The 18,104-nt window shown below is 47.4% G+C and overlaps 2 protein-coding genes and 1 long non-coding RNA gene across 6 annotated transcripts; 1 reads left to right on the forward strand and 2 right to left on the reverse strand.

The window, feature by feature from the left end:
* The first annotated feature begins 498 nt into the window (after window positions 1-498).
* Window positions 499-4,160, forward strand: atraid (all-trans retinoic acid-induced differentiation factor). Its single transcript, XM_030345726.1, has 7 exons — window positions 499-809; window positions 946-1,079; window positions 1,244-1,312; window positions 1,647-1,718; window positions 1,834-1,955; window positions 2,327-2,427; window positions 2,912-4,160. Exons 1-7 carry the CDS (start codon window positions 717-719, stop codon window positions 3,014-3,016), a joined length of 696 nt encoding a protein of 231 aa, XP_030201586.1. The 5' UTR covers window positions 499-716; the 3' UTR covers window positions 3,017-4,160.
* Window positions 4,161-4,200: 40 nt separating this feature from the next.
* Window positions 4,201-11,443, reverse strand: eif2b4 (eukaryotic translation initiation factor 2B, subunit 4 delta). Of its 4 annotated transcripts, none has more exons than XM_030345722.1 (14): window positions 11,221-11,443; window positions 10,626-10,663; window positions 10,285-10,447; window positions 9,592-9,816; window positions 8,991-9,073; window positions 8,715-8,741; window positions 8,162-8,253; window positions 7,663-7,777; window positions 7,320-7,396; window positions 7,060-7,162; window positions 6,820-6,947; window positions 5,734-5,911; window positions 5,094-5,274; window positions 4,201-4,481 (listed from the first exon to the last, which is right to left on the reverse strand). In XM_030345722.1, the coding sequence occupies exons 1-14, from the start codon at window positions 11,240-11,242 to the stop codon at window positions 4,282-4,284; spliced, it is 1,632 nt and encodes a 543-aa protein (XP_030201582.1). In that variant the 5' UTR covers window positions 11,243-11,443; the 3' UTR covers window positions 4,201-4,281. The 4 variants fall into 4 exon arrangements, with proteins under 4 accessions (XP_030201582.1, XP_030201581.1, XP_030201584.1 ...); XM_030345721.1 differs by having other exon boundaries at window positions 9,592-9,819; XM_030345724.1 differs by lacking the exon at window positions 8,715-8,741.
* Window positions 11,444-12,288: 845 nt separating this feature from the next.
* Window positions 12,289-15,430, reverse strand: LOC115534620 (uncharacterized). Its single transcript, XR_003974343.1, has 2 exons — window positions 14,805-15,430; window positions 12,289-12,942 (listed from the first exon to the last, which is right to left on the reverse strand). It is a non-coding gene; the product is annotated as an uncharacterized LOC115534620 (long non-coding RNA).
* Window positions 15,431-18,104: the final 2,674 nt, after the last annotated feature.

Raw genomic sequence — 18,104 nt, forward strand, 5'->3', positions numbered from 1 at the left:
AGAGATGAAGAGAGAGTGAGATGGAGAGGGATAAAAAGGAAAAGAGAAAGAGAGCTAGAGAAAGAGAGAGAGTCGGAGAGAGAAAGTCAACTCATGGTTTAAAGTCTAAACCATGAGTTTCTTTATGTATCAAATATTTTAATTGTGAGACACTGTAAAATATGAAACATTTGCATGTGTCACTTGGTAAAGTCATCTTTTCAACTAGTGTCTTCAAATTATTTTCCGTTGTTTTAGCCTGCGTGAAAATCTTCACTAAACTATACATAAAAAACAATCAAATAAAGAATTAACGAAAGTCTTACAATCCGATTCAAGATTTTAATTATTGGGCAAGATTTCCCATTCATAATTCGTTAATAATAAAGGTGGCTGCATCTTGAGTGAATAACTTCCTTACGAAATTACGTTGAGGGAAAATATAACGTAAAACTTGTACCTATGTATCGTGAGCCTATGCGCAACGCTGCGCAGGAAGGAGGTGCTCGAAGAGGGTGACTGCGCTCAAAACACATGACGTTTGTTTACCTCTTCAGTTTCAATCCTCATAGAACTGAAATACTAACAGAAACCCCGCAGTTGGATTAAGGCCAGCCGGGGAGATGTTGTCTTATTTTAAAACCGCCTAGGGATTTTTATCTAAAGAATACCCTCCAATAGACTTGATGGGTAGAGGGTTTTAATTTATATTATGGTCTTATGACTACTCGATAAAAATGAAAGCTGGTTGCCTCCAGCCAAGACCAGCAGTGGTTGTCTTCGTCATTAATTTGATAATACACACAAGTTGCCATCTTGCCGACCTGCAGGTAATTATAAAAGAGTACATCACCTACAACTCAAATGTAAATCTGTGAAGCTGCCTCTTTTTGTATGAGGTCAGAGAGTTTTGTCATAATGGGATGTGGTGTAGTCTCACCACTTACTGCTGTGTTTCAATTGCAGATATGTCACACTTGCAACGGGACTTTGTTAAACGACACCGTGGTGGGCCGTTTCTGCTCCTCCTCCGACGGCCGGGTCGAGGGACGATGCTGCTTCCAGAATCTCAACTCCAGCACCACGGTACACGTCATAGGGTGAGCCTTTAATGGAGGAGACCTAACCTTACACTTGCATCATCTTAACCCTTCTTATAAAATAATTCTCGGTTGATGATTGCTAGTTCATATAGCTGAGGACAGCTAGATGTCTCTCTTACACCCCCCTTAACTTTACAGTGTATTTATTTTTTGATCGGCAGGTTGGACTTGTCAAACTGCTCTTTGGACCAGATCGACGACCTACAAGATGCGTCTACAGCGGTTGTCATGTATGTGAATTCTCTCTGGCCTCAGTGAATACACCACAAAGGCTGGAGCCTTATCACAACGTTTGATGATTAGAACTTCAGTCTCCTCCGAAAGTCAATCACAATCCTGAGATCAAGAGGTCATCGGTTTGGCTGGCTATAAGACAGTCAATCTTTTAACAGCCGCAGTGATGTCTGTCCCAGACGGTCATGTTTGCCTTGCCTCCATTCATTAACAAAACACATGCACCTAACTTGAAATGCATACAAGTATAAATATTGAACCTTATCACATTTATTTTATAGATAAAAACGTTTTACTATCATAACTGTTTTGTGTTCCTTTGCCACCCAGTGACCTCAGCGGCAACCCCATTGTGAACATCAGTGACTTTGTGTTTCAAGGCTGTTCTGCTTTAAATGAAATGTAAGTAGTACGTTCCGAAGCTCAGACTTTATTTGCGCTATACTACACCATTGTGACCAGTCCAATCCTGTTCGATCAGGTGCTTTTTATTGCTTTATTGACGCCCCTTGTCTAGATTACTGCCAACCAACCTGCTGTGCCCTGGAGGCAATGCATCATGGGAATCGATTGCGGTCTCTGAGGGAAGTGTTATCTGTCGGGGTCAGAAGAGCATGTGCAATGAAACCAGACACATGAGTGAGTCCAGCGCAGTTCCACAGTACATGCCGTTAGTATAAGTGCAAGTAGCTTCTGTTGAGAGACTGACAAACTTTGATTATGCTGTATTTTAGGCATATTCCATATTTTACATATTGGCCATAAATGTTACTTTGTAGAAATGGTTGTTCCTCATAAAGTTTTGCCATCAGACCTTGATTTCCTAAATGTAATTTTAAAACACCACCTTGAAGACAGTGCAGTTCATATTTTCTGTTAGATTTTCCACAATGTAAATACTAATGTCAAGTCTGATATTTACAAATGTCCCTATACTATATAGAGCTGTCCTTTGTCTAACGTCACGTCCCCCTGAAACCCTTCTCACGACATTACAAACGTCCCCACAGCGCTCTTCTGCCCCGAGAACTCCTGCTGTGCCCCCAACGGACCCGGGTTCTTCAGTTGCCGCTGCATCGACGGTTACCATGGATACAAATGTCGTCGAGAGGTGTGTGTGCGGGTTGGGTGCTCGGAGGCTGGTCAGCTAGAGACCTCAACGTTCGCAGTCTAATGTTACCTTCGGGCATAGAAAAGAAAAAATGCAAGGTCTCTATGTTGCAGCATTTGCATTTTAAACTTAAGCGGCAAAGAATTATGTATTCTTCCAGGATTCTCTCACTTTTTGGATGGCATCTTCAGTGTTGAACGCGGTTATGGTTAGTCGCTTTGGACAAAAGCATCAGCCAAATACTCAGAAGCTTAAGCCCTACATGTTAATTAAGGACATTATTTTGGAGGATTTGGATTAAAGCTGCTTCTGCTAAATGTCTAATCAAGTAGTAATAGTAGTGGCCAACCCCTCCCCGTAAATACTGTTATCTGTTGATTAGGTTGGGTGGGGTCAGAAAACGGTCCCATTGTCGGTTGAACCCTACTGGTGTCTCTCCTCTCTTCCTCCGTCACTTTAATTCATGAATCCTACGCTTTTACAGGGGGAGTTTCCGTTCATCCAGGTGTTTGCTCCGATTGGGGTCGGCATGGTGATGTTGTCCATCCTGCTCTGGGTCGTCCAGAGACGCAAAGTCAAGACCAACTGACCTTTTTAAACCCTGGCCCCTCCCTGGCTTGGAAGCTTTGCTTCTTGTTTTTAATATCAACTCGTTTTAAACTGACACCATTTTCATTTTCATACTACTGACATGTTGCCACTACTCCAAACTGTATTTTTATTTTATGATTTATTTTATTTTTCAAAGCGTCTATGTCTCAATCAAGGGAAACGGCATCCAAGAAGACATTATTTGTATTTTAAAAATGATTTTATGTTTTTAACAACCTTTTACTAATAACTTTATCTGATGCAACCGACTGTAGGTCATCAGCTGTGTTTTAAAATGATAGAACTGACCTTGGAGGGATTTGAAAGGGCTCAATGTTTACATGGACGCAGAATTTTACTTTTAAGAATTTGTTGCTGTATGTATTTTGAGCAATAATACGTTTTGTTTTTTTAACGTACATACGCATGTTCATAGCTTCTATTGCGAAACTAAGATTATGCTGTATTTTGATCCATATTTTACACATTGGGCATTAATGTGACTGTTTGTAGGAGTTCATAATGGGACGTGGTTGTTCAAAGATCTTTGCAATCAGAACTTGATTTATTAAGAAATGTCTTAAAACACTTCCTTAAAGAAAACGCAGTTCATATCTTTGGTTACATTTTACATAAGATAAATACTAATGTTAAGTCCGACATTTAAAATTGTCCCCATACTGTATATTTAGTAATGCCATGCGTTTATAGCTCTATACACGCATAATAGATATCAGCCAATTTGCAATATGCGCTGCTAACATTTCTTCCATACCTTGTCTGGTAGAAGACTTGAGAACTTGAAACCAGCAGTCCTTCTAAGCACAGTTGGACTACCTTAGAAGTAAATGTACTAAAGTATGCCACATAGCAGTAGCATAGCTAGGTCCTCTAACGATTATCTCCACTCAAACTGACAACTTAAACGAACAGCCTCTATATCTCTTTTGTATAAACCTTTTTCTATTGCTTGGTTCTTCACTTAAACTGTATTTGCCTTGAGACAATATGTCACCCTCCCTCTCAACATTTTTTGCCCTTTGGATATAGCATGGGATTCTATCATTTGTTTATTGAACAAGTTTCATATACATCTATAGATATATACAAATAAATCTTTAATTCTGCCTCCCCCCCCCCCCCAAAAAAAACAAAAGAATAACAATAAACCAACCAACCATGTCGTATTCAGATATATATTTATTGCATGCCAGAAGCACGGCCCTTTCGATGGTGTGTGAGTGGGACAGAGTGTGTGTGAGGTCATTGGTCGACGTTCTTCACCCGCAGCACCACGGGCACTGAGGTGCAGGGGATCATGCCCAGGTCGGTGATCACTAGGTCCACGAAGTCCGGTGGCGTCACGTCGTACACCAGGTTCAGCAGGCCCAGCTGGGACACCTGCTGCCAGCCCTCCAGCTGGGTCTTCCCCTTCCGGGTCACCATGAGGTCGTCCGGGTCGTCTGGAGGTCACATGTTCACGTTTTAGGTTTTGTTTTTGCCCGCGTTATTCGTCGGAATGAGGATCGGAAGTCGATAGCGCCGATCACGCTTAACGCGCTCGTCAGTCTGAGAAATTAAAACGTGTGCGTCTTTCGATGAGTCGATAAAGTTCTCGCTAACACGGCCTCTAAGTGCACTACCGTAGAGTATTTAGTCATTTAACAGATGCAACGTTTACCGAAGGCGACGTCGCATTTAAGACACATTTCATTAATGCAAAATTAGAGCCTTCAGGATTGAGCCTCACGAGGTATCGAACCCAGAACCTCGGCCGAGAATCAAACAATCCTCCATCCTCAAAGTACACATCCGTAGAGTACAACTATTCAGAAAAGAATAATTTTACTCCACGGATAGGTTGACAACTATTCGTCGACCTATCACTTTGGGTAAACCAACGTTTACCCAAAGTGACGTAGTATTCCTATTCGTCGATAGGTCGAGCGTTCAGGAGGCGGCCCATCGAGGGATCGAACACACAATCTTTGGGCTGTGGATCAAAACAACCCTGGCCCTGCCCTGGACTGCTTCACGGCGGTCAAGGCATGGGAGCGAGGCGCGGCAGGCCGTACCTAGCTCGTTGGACACGAAGGAATCCGTCTGCACCCTCTCGCAGAACTTGTAGGTCTCGCAGCAGACCAGCACGGGCACGTTGAAGGCCTTGGCCACCAGGGCGATCTGGGATGTCCCGACGCGAGACATCACGTAGCCGTTGGCCAATAGGGCGTGGGCCCCAAGGAACACTTTGGATACCTGTCAGTCAGCGGATGATAAACACCAGATAGGTATTTCAGGGAGAGGCTCACTGTGAGGTTGAGCTTCGAGACTAGGGAAGTGGGAGAAAACAGTTTTCACAACCGAGAGTTCATTGTCGTTATCAGAATTGCATGACCTTTAGAAGTCTGCTGGGAACCTCATTAGTGGTTGTCTTGCTTACAGGAACAGCAAACCAGTTCCTATGGTGCTGAACTAAGACCTAAGGGGAACCAGCATTACGTTTCTACGGTCCTCAGCTCTCACCATCGGTCAATGTCTTTTACAAACATTTTTTAAAACAATCCGATTTTTTTTTGTTGCTTTTTGACGTTTTTTTCTCTTTCAGTTTAATCCCCTTAAACTGTACTTCATGATCTCGTTCTGCCACTCCCTCCTTGTGAGCCATTTGGTACTTCAGTACGTCGCGACATACGAGTAAAGTTTGATTGAACGCACCTCGGGCAGCACGTAGGAGAGGGCGGAGATGAGCACGTAGGTGCAGCTGATCCCGTGCTTCACCAGCCGCCGCAGTGCCTCGCGCCCCTCCAGCCGCGGCCGGCTGTCCACCACGATCACCCGGAACTTCCTGTGCTTTTCAGAGGCTTCGCACAGGATGTGGTTGACCAATGAGGAGCTGGGGGGGGGGGGGGGGGGGGGGGGGGACGACCAGAGGGGAGAAGAGGTTAGGTCGAGTTGCGTGGAGGGTAGGATGGTGGATTGAGAGGTGAGGCGGGTAGGAGCTCAGGATGCGAAAGTCCACCTGTAGTCTACATGTAGGCCAACTTCGGCATCATGTCCTTATGACCCTTACCTGCTTGACAATGTGTCCTACGAATCTCACATTTCCCTTCTGGGATTTAAAACATTTAAATGTACTCCTATGCAGGGCCGGCGCTAGGCATAGGCGAACTAGGCGGTCGCCTAGGGCGGCAAATGCGTTGGGGGCGACAAAAGCGTTGGGGGCACCCCCTGGTGGCGGCCTTAATTAATTAATGAATTTTAATGAAACAAGCGAAATAAAACATGCTGTCCAAACACGATTCGAAATGGAATGGAGAATGGGGGGAATGGGGAACAGCTATTGAATTGTTATTGAAACCATCACTGAAGCTCGCTGAAGCCCCCCCCCCCCCCGCTCGGAAATATAGCCTAGGGCATCATGTTGTATAGCTCCGGGCCTGCTCTTGTGTTATGTGTCTCGATTCTCTCGCTTTTGTAGTGTGGTCTCTTTGGGAACTCTGTCCGTCAACTGTGTAATATACTGGTAAATAGACTACAGAAGGGAGAATTGAATGTGTTGCAGTGAGGCAGAATGGCCAAATTGCTGACGGTACGTAAACAAATGACTTCCGTTTCCCAAAGACGGGGCCTGACCAGAAGAGTTTGGGAACCCCTGATATGGACAAGCTACTGAGGGATCTTCATGGAGGTCATCCATGGCGTTTGAGTCGCTCCAGCGTTTAAAATATGGGTGGGCTGCACCCTGGCTCAGGGAAGACCCCTGCCTCTCCCAGGCTCAGAGCAGATGTTTTGGAACCTCACCAGCCATAGACGAGGATGACGTCGCCGTCGCTGATCTTCTCGATGGCGTACTTGGAGATGGCACTGGCCGCCAGCACGATCTTCTCTCTGATGTAGCGGTCGATGCAGTCCTGTAGTTTGGTCTTGGCCTGAGCGTGGCGAGAAAAGGGATTGGTAATGGTGTCGAGGGAGCGATCGGATGTGTTTTTTGTGATGGGCGTTCTGTTGATTGTGGAATCGAGAAATGATGGGGACAATCACCTCTTCTTCTTTGCACTGACTGGGAATATTAGAGATCTCTTTCTTGATGTATTTGATTGCGTTGCCCATGCTCGCAGACAGGGGGCGACACTGATTTAAAAAACTGAAAGGAGAACGTTATTACTTACATATTATGTGTTCATAATGTGGACCACAGATGTCACCTACTGCCTGCCCCACCATCTAGCACAATATCAAAAACGATATGGTATGCTGATGATATTTTGGTAAGTTGGATGTAAACTTGTTTTCTCAAATACCTAATATAGGGTTTCAGCTTGTTCACCATATCTCTAGACAGCTCCTCGTTTGGAGGGGTAACGTAGTCCCTTATGACCTTGAAGGGCAAAGAAAACGGATTCAGAACATTTACAGAAACTTTGACTCACAAACCAGGGCAATACTGACATTGGCCATATTAATAGGATGCCGTTTTAAAACACGTCAAGCTAATGCAATACACATATCAATTCCAAGCTCACATCCGAAGCTCTGAGGTTTATGATACATTTTGGGGGGGTACCTGATTGGCCCTTGTGATACATTGTGGGGGGTACCTGATTGGCCCTTGTGATACATTGTGGGGGGTTGGGGGGGAGGTACCTGTTTGAAGGCGTGCAGCAGGGCCACGGAGCGGGCGTTGGAGCCCGCCACGATGCCCTGGGAGTACTGCAGACCCAGCCGCACGATGACCGGGTGGATCACCGTGGAGGGGATGCTGGAGCGCACACACACACACACACACACACACACACACACACACACACACACACACACAGTAACAATTTAGTCCAGTCCACACAAAAGACAATAAATCCAGAGACTAAAATAGTTAAAGTGCAGCATAGTACATTGGCAAAAATCATGACACACACACACACAGACACAAACACAAACACACGTTTGACTCGGCTGTAATGTTTCAAACACCACAGTCTTCAGTCCACCCGTATGTATGCATCCTTTGGAAAGATCGCCACCTACCAGCTTAATAATGACATGTGTGACTAGTGAACGCTTGTATGCAGTTTAGGATAAAGGGTCCCCACTATGCAGGTTTGCTGTGTGTGAGTGTGTGTGGAGGAGGTGCTCTGGGGCCTACCTGAGCTGCTGTGTGAGGGGGGCCTTGCGGCTGTACTGGTGGAGGTGGGAGAACAGGCTGACCTTGTAGCCATAGTCGGACCGCAGGGGGATCTGGAGGTCGTCAGGGCAACAGGAGAAAGAGTTCAGTACAGCTCAGCTTGCCTAAGCGGGCTTTGCGGGAATCCATTCCGTTTTTAAGAATTTACAAAAAAAAAAACGTTTTGGATTATTGAGGGAAAATAAATGTGATGATTTCTCGATTGGTGTTTTGCAAATTGTTGATCAAAAAGGTCAGTTGATCGGACCGAACGCGTCACAGCAAGACACACACAAAGCAAATAAAAAACAGCACAGCAAATCACTAACCTCTGGAACCACTCAACTAATCTAATCACAAACACAACACGACAAAAAACAGCCATCTGTTTGTGTGTGCGACTCTCTATCATAGTGCCGGTGTACAAACACAGTGAGCGTTTACCCATTTCCAAAATAACACAGACCGATTAAAATACCCCAACAACGGAAAAAAAAAACACGGGGGTACGGCCCCGGGGACTTGACAACGATACCTTCAGAGCAGCACCGCGACCGGGGGTCTAGGAGGAGTGCTAGCGTCAGTCACATGCAGGTAAGGAACGCAAGCTCTCGTCATGACAGTTGAGAAATCAAACACTGGCTTGAATGAGCGGCCATGGTTTTTGTAGCTATGTAAAGCCGTATCGTGTGCCTGGATCGATCGTCCTCGTCGTTTTGGATGCGACGCGCTTCGGATGGCGGCCAACGACCCGATGTATATTGGTGTGATTTTGGGGGCAGCCTGAAAGCAGACGCAAACAAGTACCAACCTGTTGCCTTTCCAACTTCTTGGCCAGCTTCTTAAGAACCTCGGGGTTGTCGACCTGGACGTGTTCAGGAAGCCTCTTCACCACTGGAGGAACACCAGGAACAAACACAAACACGATGAGAACAAACGCTTTCACAAATTAATGAGAAGACAATTGAGTACTTAAGTCTCTTAACATTTGGAGATTTAACAAGAAGAAGCAGGGGGCCATTACAACAATAAACCCTTTACGTTGCTTGCGACATCCTGAGGCAGAAAATCTTAATTCTATTTAGCACTATTTACTTAAATATTTGTAAGGGTTTGGCTCGGCTTAGCACAGGAGGTAGAGCGGGTTGATCCCCCTGCTGGCAGAGCTGGCTGTCCCCCCGCCGTCGGTGTGTGAATGTGTGTATGAATGAATGTAGTTTTAGATAGAAGCGCCTTTTGGGGCATAAAATGCCCAAAATTTACTGAATAAGCAGGAGGCGTTTTGATAAAGGACACCTACAGATAGAGTGCATACCTCGGGGATCGAACCAAGAACCTTTAGGCTGGAAGTCAAACCAGCCTAAACCACTAGGCTGAACCACTAGGCTGTCCCGCCCCCGGCGCTCCGGTACCTGGCTGCAGCTCGCTGGGCGGGGCCTTGGGCTTGCCGGCCGTGGACTGGGGCCCCGGGTCCCCCTTCTTGCCGGGTTTCGAGGCCCTCTCGGCCTCCTGCCGCGCCCTCCGCTCCGCCTTCAGCTCCGCTTTGCTCTTGGCCGGCTTGTCTGCAGGGGGGGCGCCGGCGGCCGGGGCGGGGGGCTCCGAGACGGCTGCCTGGACGGGTGGAGAGGCGGCCGGCTCTGCTGGAGGGGGGGGGGGGATGAGAGAGAGAGAGAGAGAGAGAGAGAGAGAGAGAGAGAGAGAGAGAGAGAGAGAGAGAGAGAGAGAGAGAGACACCGACACACAGAAGAAAGAGAGACAGAGACGAGAGAGACACACACACAGAGAGAAAGCTGGTCAAGAAATTGCTCTTGGCGGGTGAGAGGGAGATAAGAGGATTTCTCAGCGTAAATAAATCCTTATACTTTCAAGTGAAGAACCAAGCATTGGATAAATACTAAGCTCATGCAAAAAAGCATAGATCTAGTGATATAAGCCTACTTTTACTCAATATAAAAAGATTCTGTATTTACTGACGATCAACGAATGACCACTGTCTAAACAAATAGTCAACGAATAACAATGGTTACTACAACACTATAAACTGTGATGTATTCTCGTAGACATCATTTCCACAGGCAGAGCTGCAGCGACAGTCCGTCCTGTACCTTTATGCGCGGCCGGCTGTGAAAGCGTGGAGGGAGCGCAGTTCTTCTCCCTCTCGCTCGCCAACGCGTCCTGCTCATCCTTCTTCTCTTTGTTCTTCTTCTGCGATTTCTTCTCCTTCCTCAGCCTCTGCTTCTCCTCCTTCGACAGCTCCTTCCCCTCATTCTGCCGCAGACAGGACGGTGCGTGTAGATCGGTCACCGGCTGGTCTTCTAAACACTTTACTATATACACTAGTACTTTATGGTACTACTACTATGTACCATAAAGCCATCTGTCTTTCAGAACAACAACAATATCAAACCTCCCGAGAGTGTTTGAAACGTCCATCATGAAGACTCACCTTTACTCTCGTGATGTCTTCTTTTTTCTCAGCTCCATCTGTAACAAAAGCGAGGGACGAGTTCTTGTTCACATCAGAGTTGCGTGTGTTATGAATCACATAGCCTACACACCGTCCACTACACCCTACAACCCTACACCGTCCCCTACACGGTCCCCTGAGTGCCCAGCAGCCTCCATCGTGACGCTGACCCAAGCCCCCACAGTCCAGATGGCTCCTGGATGGATGACTCAAGTTTGGTCCCAGAGCCTCATGGCAACCACGTCCTTAAAGTGAGTCGGCTCAACAGAAGCAACAAGTAGCGCAATGCTAATCGGATCGAATATGACAATTCATTTTTCACACATTGATGCGTACATAGACGGATGATGCAATAACTTTCAATAGCAACATGTAACAAGCGGCCACCGCCGGTAATGCTAGTGCTAACGCTAGCGCTACAAATTAACCATCAACTTGTTCGTCAGGGGACGAGCTGTGGAAACACTCCACTTTTTGTGTCACGGATCGTTCACCAGCACTCACCACGAAGCGTTAGTTATTTAATAGCAGCATGTTTACTTGTAGTAAACTGTTGTTTCTCCAGGAGACTCACCTGTCACCCCGCTGTCTGCCATGTTTACGACGCCGCTCCGGAGCTTCCCGACCCTCACCGTCAGGACTAGTGACTGGATTTCACAGCGCCACCCGGTGGACAGCAGCGGTACTGAAACACTGAGCTGGTCGACAAGTGATGAACTGGCATCAGGGCCCCCTGGTGGACAGCCGCTGTAGTGGACCACTGAGGGAGTCGACTAGGGGTGAACACAGGCATCAGCGCCCCCCCCCCCCCCCTCGCCTCCCGGTGGACACCAGCGGTACTGAAACACTGAAGGGGTCGACTAGTGATGAACAGGCATCAGCGCCTCCCGGTGGATACCAGCGGTAGTGAACTAATGAGGAGTTCAACTAGTGGAGAACAGGCATGTTTAATTTCATTACAATTATTCTAATTTAGATAGTCTTTGAATGTTCGAATTTTTTTTATCATATTCTTCTGAAAGATTATATCCGCCAACATAACTTCTTTCTATAAGTCAAGAAACCATTCTGGAAGTAAGTAGACCTACATTAGAGAACTGTCACATACTAAATTCTATTTTGCATGGTGAGATTTAGAAAGCGTTCTTATAAAATTGTACTGGTATATAGCTTATCGGTAAAGCTTTTAAATAGACCAACAGAATTGAAATCTAATGCTCTAGATTATGTGTTACTAACTAATTCTTGAGATTAGAGTAGTTTATTTAATGCCTATGAGCCAATATATATGGTATAAGTTATATAAAATGTATATATAAATGAATAGGCCTATACACAGAATTATTATCATTATTTTATTTTTTTGAAAAATGTGTAATTAGAGAATATTTTACAACACCACTAGATTTCTCTCTTCAGCAGGTTGAATTATGTCATTCTGAAAATTGCTTTTAATTAAGTGATGATTGAGGAGTTGATCATTGTATGTAACTAAGAAGGTAAGAGTGCTACAAGAATATGATTTCGGATGAAGATGATAATATTGCTGGTGGTGTTGAAATTAATACAGGGAGAATTTGCGAGAATCCCAAAATGTTCAAACACAGTAAATGAACATTTAAACAAATATAAACTGCATCAATATTGCCAATCAAATATTTTTATTTCCAACAAACAGCATCACAACACAAAACCATTTCAGACAACACTACTTGCATGAAATAATCTAAAATAATCTAAAAAAACAGAGCCGATGATCAGGAGTTGCCATTACCGACATCACTAGGCCAATGCAATGGGGAAATACCGCCGTCTAGCGGCCACAACAGGACTTCAGTAACATGCAACTTTTTTCTTTGATTTTCGTTGATGTCTGCTGACTGAATGCACGACGCAGTAGCTGGTTGAAAGGGACCAAACCTCACAGAAACACCTGACTTGGTTCCGTTTGACCAGCCACAGCAAGGCGTGTAGCTTCAGCTGCCAGAGGGAGATCCACAGAACAGAGAGAGAGAGAGAGAGAGAGAGAGAGAGAGAGAGAGAGAGAGAGAGAGAGAGAGAGAGAGAGAGAGAGAGAGAGAGAGAGAAGGACTACGAGAGGCAGGAAGAAAGAGTGAGACGTTTGGAAATCAGAAAGCGAGAGTGAGAGGCTCTGACATATGAGAGGGAATGTGAGAAGGACAGGTGATGGGAATGACAGGAAAGAGAAAGAGAGTGCTGAAGAAGAACGATTGCCAGGACGGTAGACGTCGTCGCCGCAGAACGGCCGGGACGTCATCGCGTTCTTGAGCCTTACCTGAGACAAGAGAGAGAGGGAGCTACAGGTCAGTATAAAGTTCAAAACCAAAACCAAACGTTTGACCGCAAATTACGAGATTTTCTTTTCAGGAACAACAAAATCTCATCTTTTGCTTTTAGCATTCGCCTTCTAGCGGTATTATTACTGCAAAGCTCCAAAGTATGCCTCTCAACTGACCAATTGTGAGTCCTCTAGCCTGGCTAACATTAGCCCCAATGACAGAACAACCCCCCCCCCCACCCTTCACTTTTTTTTAAAGTGCACGGGTGCTATAATGGGTGACAGCTGTGCCCAGTCAATCTCTCCCAACTGTCAGCAGTTGGGGAGGATGGGGGAGGAAATTCTTTCCTAGAAGGGAAGGGGTGCACATGCTAACTGTTGCTAGCGCATGGTAAAAGGGAGGGAGAATCCAAGAGCCCTTCACCTGTTGTCTCAATGGAAGGGCTGTGCACGCACACACACACACCCACACCCACACACACACACACACACACACACACACACACACACACACACACACACACACATACAGGCACCCCCCCCCCCCACACACACACACACACACACACAGGCACACACAAAAGCAGACAAAACACGCTTACACACACAAACACACACACACAGGCACGCACGCACACATTGGCAAGCACACACACACACGCACACAAACAGGAACACATAAGCACATGGGCACGCGCACACACACTTTCAGATGGGGATTGAGACAAGCTCATTTGAAAACATTTACAAAAAAAACACAATTAATCGAAACATTTAACAATCATCATCAATCAATCCAGAATAAAAAAATCACTCACTGGAATAAATCATGCCAGGGGTCAAAGTAACACAGGTCCACTACACCCACACAAATAAACACAGTTAGCCGCCCTAACACAGAACAGGGCAGGATGGGGAGTACTTTCTCTTGTCTTCTTCCGGTGTTGCCGCGGTGATCCTGACCCCTTGAGACCACACACTTCCTTACATTCCATAACTGGCGTATTCATATGGGCATATAAGGAAGCATGTCCTCACAAGGAGCAACAACTGGTCCTCCTGATGGCACACACACTCGCACAGAGGCGCCTTTCACAGGCCGCACGGCGGGAATGAGCTGCCGCGGAGCAACAATGGAGAGCTGTGACTGGGAGACGCACTGGGAGACGCACTGGGAGAGGAGACGGCGAGCTACTGGGACAGATGCAGGCAGGCGCTATGCTGCTGAGGTGTGATTGGGTCGTTCGTTGAGTGTTAGATTTCGTTTTGGGGGTTCGGGTGACAGGAGGATTTTTGAGGTCACAAATCCTCGGCCGTCCAATGGGATGAGATGGGGTGACAGGTTGAGGCTTTAGCGTGGCAGTACTCTTTTAGGGTTAATCGTATGATTGGGTTTGAAACAAAGGACTGTGTGGAGCCTGAACAGAGCTGATGTACTGACCACATTGATGGAGGTTTACTCCTGAAACACAACACAAACACACACACACACACACACATACACACACGCACACATACACATACACACACGCACACATACACATACAGACATGCAGATATACACACAGAACACACACAGACACACAGACACACACAGAACCCACACTCATACAGCACACAAACATACACACACACACACACACACACACACACACACACAGAAGAAACAAACGCACGCGCATCATGTCAGAGCAACCTTAACGGAATGGACAGATTCGCGTTGGACGGAAGGATGAATAAATAAACCTCAGAAACGTTCATGAAGTCATGATAAGCAGAGTACACACTGATACAACATCCAGTCACACTATAAAGTCCACACACACACACACACACACACACACACACATTGTACTCACCTTGCAGTGCATGGAGAGGACGTCTTGGAGGTCAGTGCCGGTTTAGCCAACGCCGCTGACTAGCTCAACTGTTGCTAAGCTAAAGCCCTACATGCTAACTACTAGCCTTCTCAGCCACCATGTGGTCAACGCCCCCACTATGTGGGGGTTCACAGCTACACAGCCCTATGAGGGACACTGCTACCCACCCTAACCTCACTGGGCAGACACCCCCCCCCCCCCTGCCATTTGACCCAAGGTGTTGCGTGATAGTGTGTGTGTGTGTGTGTGTGTGTCTGTGTGCGTCTGTGTGTGTGCGTTTGTGTCCAACAACTGTTTTTCTTACGCCTGCCGCTTAGCACTACTCGACAACACGTGAGGAGAATCAAACACAACAATGACGCATGAGGACCACCATGTACACGCAAACCGGTACCTCCACACGTCGAACCCTCCCCTGGCGGCCTCGCCGGCCAACGACGACGCCAACACCAGACCACTTACCTCCCAGGCTTTTAAAAAGTTATCATGGAAAGACTACCGCCGACGCAGAGGCTCTGGACACTCTGTCCCACACACAGCAGACCACCACGACACCGGCTGCTCCACCACCACCACCACCACCGCCGCCGCCGCCACCACCGGCCCCCAACTCAAACCACTCCAACTCCTCCAGACCTACCCTAACTCCCCTCTCCCTCTCTCTCTCCCTGGCTCTCCCTCGCTCTCCGGCTGCGTCACCGACCCGTGGCCCCCGCTCCTCCTGTGTGTCAGTCGGCCCGGTGGTTGTGCTCTGATCAGGCCCGGGCCGGCCGCCTTTTCTATGCCGGCCGGCAGGGACAGGCCCCGCCCACACCCCACCTGTTGGTGTCCTTTAGGGGGGGGGGGGGGGGGGCCGGGGACCTCTCCAGCACCCCCTGTCCCGCCCAATCAGCGGCTCTGACAGGGGGCCGGTTGGGTGGGTGGGTGGCGGTCGTGGTGCTGGTGGGGGGGGGGGGGGGGGGGGGGGGGGGGGGGGTGGGGGGGGGGGGGGCGCGGTGGTGTTGGGGGGGGGGGGGCTGGGTGGGTGGGTAAGGGGAGGGAGGGGGCCTGCCTGTGAAATCACACCTCTCAGCTGTTCGCGCTGGGGGCCTGAGACACCCTACACCCCCACCGACCCCAACCCAGCGTTTTCCCTCTGTTCAGGGCCCCCCCCCCCCCCCCCCCCCCCCCCCCCCCCTGCTATTATTTGGTCGAAGAAAAACGAAAGCGAGCAAAGAGGAGGGAAGAGAGCAGGGATGGGGGGGGGGGCAGAATGATGACATGAAGGCCTGCTCCTGAAACAACTGCAGCTTGAGGCGGGGGGTTCGTGGTTACGGGGGTCCGGGGGAACAGCGGGCCTATAGTTTGGGTTAACAGCGACACCGTCTGTTCGTCACAGCTGAGGCCGGCCATGCGTTTGGGGCTCTTCGGGGCTCCTGGGTCATTCATTATATCAGCTCCTTTGGTTTATTTAATTTTTTTCAGTTTTTTGATGTATTGTAAAAAAATAAAAATATACGCAATGTTAGGGTTAGGGTGAGGGTTTGGTGTGGGGGTTAGTGGGTGTAAAACGTTTGCCTCATAGCATTATTGCCTAAGTCCTATTTAGGCCAAATTGTGCATCATTGGCTATATCATAAGCCAATCAGATTGCTTTTGACATTCCATAATAACTATCTGCCAAAGTCATCAATTTGATTTAGGCATTTCGGACACCAAATACAAGATGAACCTTAAAATATGACTTAGGCGAGTATGCTATAAGGCTAACGAAATACTTCAAAACACCGTATTCAAACAGTCATCCAGTCATTTTCTGTCATGGACGAAGCCCAGGGTACAGTGTTGTCCATTTGGATTTATTGTGGACATTTTGTTTGCATACTTTGTTGTTTTTTGTGTGTTAGATAATACAGAATATTTACTTGAGCGGAGGGATATAGCCTACATCTACATCTACTTTCAGGGCATTTAGCAGACGCTTTTATCCAAAGCGACTTACAATAAGTACATTACAAAGAAACAACAATATATCACTGTCGGTACAGTAAGGATGTTCGTAGAAACAAGCACCAAGCACTAACAATCACTAGGTTAACCCATTCCCCGTATACAACAAAGACAGCTAGGATAAGATGCTACATGATGCTAAGTACTATTTTTAAGTGCCAGGATGTTCAATGTACAATACGTGCGTATATTAAGTGCCAAGATGTACAACATACAATAAGTGTGTACATTAAGTGCCAGGACGTACAACATACAATATGTGTGCACATTAAGTGGCAGGATGTACAAAAATACAATATTTTAATAGGCATAGTGGTGATAGTGTGTGTGTGTGTGCGTGCAGGCGTGCGTAAGTGCGTGCGTGTGTGTATGTGTGTGCGTGTGTGTGTGCGTGGGGAGGGGGGTCCTTCCTATATAACAGAAGCTTAGCAATAAGAATCCATCTAGCATAGAATAGCCCAGTAACATATTTATATTTTATGCTATGTAGCATGCTCTCGTCGGCTCAATGTTGACCGCGGCCACCTGGTCAGCCCATAAATTGTCACTAACGAACTCTATCACTGATCTCAAACTCCAGCATCACATTCAGGAAATCCATATCCTCAACCCCTCACCAACACCCATGACCCCCCCCCCCCCCCACACACCAGTTGTGCTCACCCATAGGGGACGGGGGGGGGGGGGGGGCAGCAGTAAAGAGAGAGGGAGGGAGAGAGAGAGAGAGAGAGAGAGAAAATGATGAGAGAGAGAGAAAGGGGGGAGGGAGAGGGAGAAAGAGAGAGGGAAAGAGAGAGAGAGGGAAAGAAGAGAGGGAGAAAGAGGAAAAGAGGGAGCAAAAGAAGAAGAGAGAGAGAGGGGGAAGAGAGGGAGAGAGACAGGGAGAAAAAGAGAGGGAGCGAGAGAGGGCGAGAGAGAGAGGGAGAGAGAGAAATGGATATGAGAGAGAGAGAAAGGGGGGGAGAGAGAGAGAAAGAGGGGGGGAGAGAGAAACGAATGAGGGAGAGAGAAAGGGGGAAGAAAGAGAGAGGGAATGAGGGAGAGAGATAGAGGGGGGGAGAAAGATAGAGGGAGAAAGAGAGAGATGGGGAGAGAGAGAGAGAGAGAGAGGGGGGGGTTGTAGTAACAGCCATCAACCTCCCCCCTTCAACCTTCCTTCTCTCCCCCCAGACCTCGCGAGGTCTGGGGGGAGAGAAAGAAGGTTGAAGGTGGGGGGGGGGGGAGGGTTCATTTTGCTCCTCTCCACTAAGGTCAACACCTGTGTTTTAAAATCAGCCCCCCCGGGATGGG

Source organism: Gadus morhua, chromosome 21 (assembly GCF_902167405.1).
Source record: "Gadus morhua chromosome 21, gadMor3.0, whole genome shotgun sequence".
NCBI classification, from domain to species: domain Eukaryota; kingdom Metazoa; phylum Chordata; class Actinopteri; order Gadiformes; family Gadidae; genus Gadus; species Gadus morhua.